Below are 6,286 nucleotides of genomic sequence, written 5' to 3' on the forward strand. Positions count from 1 at the left end.
GCAACTGTGTAAACTGTCTATTTTATTTTTTTCCAGTGAGCATTTGAGTATAAAACTAGCACGAAATCTAATCTTTTCAAACATCTGCAATGGCATTTGCTTAAGTACATGCACAGTTTGATAAATGCTTTAATTGAGTTCCCAAATCAAGTTTAGGCAAACTCCAGTCTGTACATAGTTCAAATCGACTGACACTGACTGGTGCCACTGTTTTAATGAAAATGTCCCAGATCATTCTGTATTTCAGTTTTTAGGTATTACTTTTTTTAAAAAAAATCAAAAAGCACAGTTATAAAAAGTCATGGTGAGGAACATAAAAGCCCACAGAAAGTATGCAATTTATTATTGTATTATCTAGGTCAAATAGCAACAAAGGATGGCAAAGATTAGGCATTAAAAAATTGCCCAAGACATATGAATGATGATGTGAAAATAATTGTGATTGTAACAATTGTATGTTTAAACAGCAAAAGTTTGTTTCTTGCGCATTAGTGCAATAAAGGCTTCACTTCTTTATCTCTGGCTTCACAGAGATGGGGGAAGATGAGTAAACTGTCAGTTTGAATTAATGTTTTGTCATAAATATTTATAGCCCACGGAAAACAATTGTATGACTCCTTAGGATCGAGCTAATTAGTTATAAATCGCATTCTAAATGTATTAACATAATTCTTTTACAGAAGCTTCGGCTTTCAATAAATTAATATTAAAATACTTGGGTTATAATAAATGCAACAGAAGAAACATTTCTAAATGCGCTAAGTAAATATGAGAGATTTTCTTCCACTTGTTCCGCTTACTGGGTCTATCCTTAAGGCTATTTCTATGTAAGCCTTGATATATGATCCTTTTTTTGTTTCAAGTTTCAAAATTAAAGCTATAAATTCTTACTAATAAAAAACCAGGAGCTAACATACCTACATCAGTTAGGACATGCATGCAGTGAAGGCATTGATAGGTTTTGTCGGGAGTTTCTGAATCCCAGGGTGTTTAGTCTCATTTTTTTGACCAAAGAATACTTGTAATAAAACAGAAGACAATCATTTGTAGGTTGCAAGTCCCAGATCTTGTTTATTTATAAAGCAATAAATATTAGAAGCACAAATAAATTGCACGGGTGTGTAAACAAACTGTACAATGACTGAAGAGTTCAGGAAGGGTTGCCAGAAGACTCCAAGAAGCGTATTGTCGTCATCCTGAGTGGGAAGTAAATTGAGGGGAAAAGTGCTTAGAAGCACTTGCGGTGGACAATGGATGGACCAGCTTCATCATACTCCTGTTTACTGATCCACATTTGCTGGAAGGTGGACAGAGATGCTAGAATGGAGCCACCAATCCAGACAGAGTACTTGCGCTCAGGCGGGGCAATGATCTGGGATAAAGAAAGGCAAGAAATTCCTCATTTAACAGTTATGTTTCTGAACAACCAACCCGCATCACCAATGTAACAAACCATTAGATATTTCCTGAAGTAAATAAAGAACTTTTCTATAATAACAGGATTGATCTTCGGCAGCTGGTACAACACATGTAATATTCCTTAAGAAAATCTATAACCATATTTTCCTCTTTTCTAACACTTCCTTCTAACCAATATAATTATTCTGATTAAATGGAAAATCTCTTCATTTGTCCAAGAGCTGTTGATCTTACTTTTGAGTTGTTCCTATATCCCAGTTTAACTATGTGGACATTTTCTCCGTCTTTATCCACATTTTATAGTACAGAGTCAAATTCCTTACCTTGATCTTCATAGTGCTAGGAGCAAGTGCAGTGATCTCTTTCTGCATGCGATCAGCAATGCCAGGGTACATTGTTGTACCACCTGAGAGGACGTTGTTAGCATACAGGTCCTTGCGAATATCAATATCACACTTCATGATACTGTTGTAGGTAGTTTCGTGAATACCAGCAGATTCCATGCCTTGAGAAGAAAGAAGACAGTAGGTCAGTATATTATACAAGAGGTCTTCGTGAAAAGAATTCTTGGCATTTCTCCTTATCATAAAATTACCTGCTGATTATTAAATGTTAGAGAAAAATATAAAAAATAGAATTACAGAACTAGCTTAGAAAAAGAAAATTATTTCTTAGAAAAGGTAAGAATCATAATGCATGTGCAAAAGACTGATACTCAAAATATACAGTAAGAGAAGAAGCAGACACACAAGATAAACTCATTTAGTATATGGTAATGGGAGAAAGTTACATAGAATAGAAAACATGAGCATCAGGTTATGTCAGAGTCTCACAAAAAGCATTAGTTGAATATAGTAAAGACAGTAATAAAGGCAATGAAAACAGCTGGACTAAAGAAGACAATAGAAGCTTCATTTCTTTTTCAGCCGACTCAAAATACAGTCTGTACCACTTATCAAGGCGACATAGCCAAGACATGGACAAAGAGATCAGTACTTGGTGGTAAGGAAAAAGAAACTACAAGCAAGTGTTTGTAGGTTGCATTCCAAGTCATTAATTTTAACAGGTGCTTCCTGAAAGGGCTGACACTAGATCCACACAGTAAGATGTCAGCTGATGAACAACTGCATTTATTGCTCAGGACTTAGGATATAAGCATTTGCTATATCTGTCAGCTGCACTCACAACAGCAAATCTTACCATCTTGACCATGGCAATATTTAATTACAGTGCATATAAATATACCCACATCTTCATTCCGGTTTTTTACCCTCCCAGACACAACAACTTCATGCAGTCAGATACTGTTTTAAGTGTAAGTCTTGCAAATACAGCACTGAAAGCTATTCTTGCTGTCAGTGACACAGACCCATAGACTGTCTCAAGTTGGAAGAAACCCATAAGGATCCTCAAGTCTAACTCCCTAACGATGATATTCTAACTGTACGTTTTATCACTAAAAATTGTGATGCTAAAACCTGATCTAAAACTTGCAGCAAGAGCCCAGAGCTCAGCTAATTACCAGCTGAGCTCACATCAAGCACAGCTTACAGGGACGAGAGGATCTAACTCATTATTTATTTATGTTTGATTTCGTGCCAGATTGAGATAAGCAGGAAGACGAGTGGGACAACTCCTAGCTCTTCTGATTCATTCATACCTCCTACAGAAAGGAGAATTTCCTGGGAACACTTACCAATAAAGGATGGCTGGAATAAGGTTTCAGGGCAGCGGAAACGTTCATTACCAATCGTGATGACTTGACCATCAGGCAATTCATAGCTTTTTTCCAGAGAGGAGGAAGAGGCAGCAGTGGCCATTTCATTCTCGAAGTCCAGCGCAACATAGCACAATTTCTCTTTGATATCACGAACAATCTCACGCTCAGCTGCAGATATATGGGAATCAAATCAAGGTTTGGATAAGCAAAATACTAGAGGAAGAAGATGGGCCAAGACAGAGATGAGGGTTTTCACAAAAGGGCAAAGCTGAAAGGACTGACCTGTTGTCACAAAGGAATAGCCACGCTCTGTGAGGATCTTCATGAGGTAGTCAGTCAGATCCCTGCCAGCCAGATCCAGACGCATGATAGCATGAGGCAAAGCATAACCTTCATAAATAGGTACATTGTGGGTGACGCCATCACCAGAGTCAAGAACAATACCTGGTAGAGAAATGTCAGAGAGCAGTTGGAATCACCTAGCAGATGCTTAGAGCCCTTAGGCACAGTAAGCAACAACAAGCACAACAAAATACGGGATTTTTCAGGCAGTATAAAGGAGCATCGTTCTATTCTAGCCATAGAGATCTTGCCCGTTCCTTTTGCCTTTGCTTGCCTGGATATTTCTGCTGGGTGTGACCTTTCCCATGAAACAGTTTTCAGTACATATTTTGAGTAATCCATATGAGCAGCCTTCTACTGCTACTACACTGAGCAGTAAGTGTATTTGCAATAGTGATTGTCTTGATCCAATAATGGGCATCTTTTGGGCCCAGTTTAAACCTTAAACTGGTGTAATACTTGTGTAACTGAAGCATCTTCCCAGGAATGTCTTCTCATTTGCATCATGACAAGCGGTAGGAGAGTCAGTTCCACAGCGCCTCTCCGAAAGCAATGCAGACAGGTCCACAATGTTCTTTCCATAGACTATTTTGTACTGGCTTTTCTGGTTCTGTTATCTCTATAAACTAAAAATACCTAGTTTTCTGTAAGTTTGAATGAGTTATGGAGCAGTTTCTTCCTATTTGGAGTGGGAAGGAAGGAGAGCTCCTGGAAGGAGATATCTAAATAGTGCTTATTTGTTTATTTTACCTGTTGTACGACCAGAGGCATACAGGGACAGGACAGCCTGGATCGCCACATACATAGCAGGTACATTGAAGGTCTCAAACATTATCTGGGTCATCTTTTCACGATTAGCTTTAGGGTTCAATGGGGCTTCTGTGAGCAAGGTAGGGTGCTCCTCAGGGGCAACACGGAGTTCATTGTAGAAAGTGTGGTGCCAGATCTTTTCCATATCATCCCAGTTGGTGATGATGCCATGTTCAATGGGATATTTCAAAGTAAGGATACCTCTTTTACTCTGAGCTTCATCACCTACATAGGAATCTTTTTGACCCATACCAACCATAACACCCTAAGAGAAGAAGATACAGAAAAGCATTATTTGAGGAAGACATCTCAGAGCCCAAACAATTACACCACAGACAGCTATGCTGTTTTCAAGAATGGTACAAGCAGTCGCACCACTAAAAGGTGGTTTAGGAAAAGAAATTAGCATTATTAAAATACTAAGTCAACAGAACTTGACATTTCCTTGTAAAATCCTTTTTCCTTTAATCAGATGAAAGGATTTTCCCTCTTTTTTAATGCACCTCTTATTTTCAATTACTTCTTTCTGGTCCAAAACTTTGACTGAAAGTAAACTGCACAATATCACGAGCAGGAAAATATACAGAGACAAAAAAAAAAAAAAAAAAAAAAAAGAAAGTTTATAAACAAGAAGATACAGAGGGAGATTAGCCTTCTAGTGAAGGAAGATGCTCCCTATTACAATGGAGCCTCCACAGTAATTTATTCCTGATAACAAAATACAAATTGCAAATGTTTTAGTTAAAAAAAAAAAAAAAAAAAAAAAAAAAAAAAGAAAAAAGCATTACAGATTTTTTAGCACAGAAATTGTAGGAGAAAAAGTATGGTATTTTCTGTGTACTGATTTAACTGTGACAAAAGAGAAGAATGACATAGAAACACAGAAAAGGAGGCTTAGAGGGTGGTAAGAAGGTAAGATCCAAGACAGACAAAAGAAGTAGAGGAAATTGAAAGAGGTGTTTGGTATGTGAAACGCACGACAGGATGGGTGGGAAGGGCCTCAAACAAACTGCATCATGCGCCAATTCAGCCAATGGAGATGCCTTCAAACTAGCGCCAGCAGCAGGTCTGGCCTAGGGGATGGACATGGGCAGTAGTTTCATAGGAAGCTGGGTTTGCGCTCATTAGGGCAGCGAACAGGGAGAGAGTCAAGAGGACAGTTGGTGGATTGGAAATAGCTGGCGGAAAGGGAGAAAGTGGGAAAGTACTGGAGAGACCTGGAAATGTGTCACTAGTAATACTTTAGAGGGAAGGGCAGGATATTTGGGACACGACAGCAGAACTAAGGAGGGAAGAGGAGAGCAGAGGTGACTCCTAGAGAGAGGGGGAAGGCTCTGTCCTGCCCACGTCCTGCCTCCGTATTACCTGGTGCCTCGGGCGGCCGACGATGGACGGGAAAACGGCCCTGGGGGCATCGTCTCCGGCAAAGCCCGCCTTGACCAGCCCCGAGCCGTTGTCGCACACCAGTGCGGTGGTCTCCTCGTCGTCACACATCTTCGGAGGGAGGCACGGAGCTGAAAAACAGCGCGGTGGCGAGTCCAGACCCCCGCGGAGCCCCCGCTCCGCGCCCTCCCGCCCGCCACCCCGGGGCGCCCGGGCGGCGGCGGCAGCCCAGCGGCAGCGGCGCACCGACAGCTGCCGGCGGGAGCGGGAAATTTGACTCGTCCCGAGAGGACGCTCGGTGGCTCAGCCACGCTCGCGGGCAGGCAGGGCGGTGAGCGGGCTCCGCCAGCCGCTTTCTTCTCCGCGCTTCAAAAGGCGCCCCAGCTTGCGGGACGCTCATGAGGGCGTCATTAGCGGTGCCCTCAGGCCGCCGGTGGAAACGGGAGGGAAAGCGTTCGAAATCCCAGAGATCGGCCCTACCCAGAGCACTTCACCGGCGGCGGGGGCGGCAGGGGACGGGGGCGGTGTCCCCGGCAGAAGTAACGCTAAGCCGGGAGGTGCAGCGGCAGAGCCGCGGCTGTACCTGCACCACCGGCGTCCCCCGCCCGCCGA

General features: G+C 42.0%; 1 protein-coding gene across 4 annotated transcripts; it reads right to left on the reverse strand.

Annotated features, from left to right (window-relative positions):
* Positions 1-1,228: 1,228 nt before the first annotated feature.
* Positions 1,229-5,785, reverse strand: ACTC1 (actin alpha cardiac muscle 1). Of its 4 annotated transcripts, XM_086462079.1 has the most exons (7): positions 5,657-5,785; positions 4,430-4,556; positions 4,232-4,318; positions 3,422-3,583; positions 3,116-3,307; positions 1,743-1,924; positions 1,229-1,372 (listed from the first exon to the last, which is right to left on the reverse strand). In XM_086462079.1, the coding sequence occupies exons 1-7, from the start codon at positions 5,783-5,785 to the stop codon at positions 1,229-1,231; spliced, it is 1,023 nt and encodes a 340-aa protein (XP_086318205.1). The 4 variants fall into 4 exon arrangements, with proteins under 4 accessions (XP_086318205.1, XP_009959021.1, XP_009959020.1 ...); XM_009960719.2 differs by lacking the exon at positions 4,430-4,556 and having other exon boundaries at positions 4,232-4,427; XM_009960718.2 differs by having other exon boundaries at positions 4,232-4,556.
* Between the last annotated feature and the right edge of the window lie 501 nt (positions 5,786-6,286).

Source organism: Leptosomus discolor, chromosome 3 (assembly GCF_034619465.1).
Source record: "Leptosomus discolor isolate bLepDis1 chromosome 3, bLepDis1.hap2, whole genome shotgun sequence".
Taxonomy (NCBI): Eukaryota; Metazoa; Chordata; class Aves; order Leptosomiformes; family Leptosomidae; genus Leptosomus; species Leptosomus discolor.

Coding starts and splice junctions, on each gene's coding strand:
- ACTC1 (XM_009960718.2), bottom strand. CDS start 5,785: ATGTGTGACGACGAGGAGACCACCGCACTGGTGTGCGACAACGGCTCG. Junction 3,308..3,421: donor CTATTCCTTTGTGACAACAG/GTCAGTCCTTTC, acceptor ATATATCTGCAG/CTGAGCGTGAGATTGTTCGT. Junction 1,373..1,742: donor CTAGCACTATGAAGATCAAG/GTAAGGAATTTG, acceptor TCTTTATCCCAG/ATCATTGCCCCGCCTGAGCG.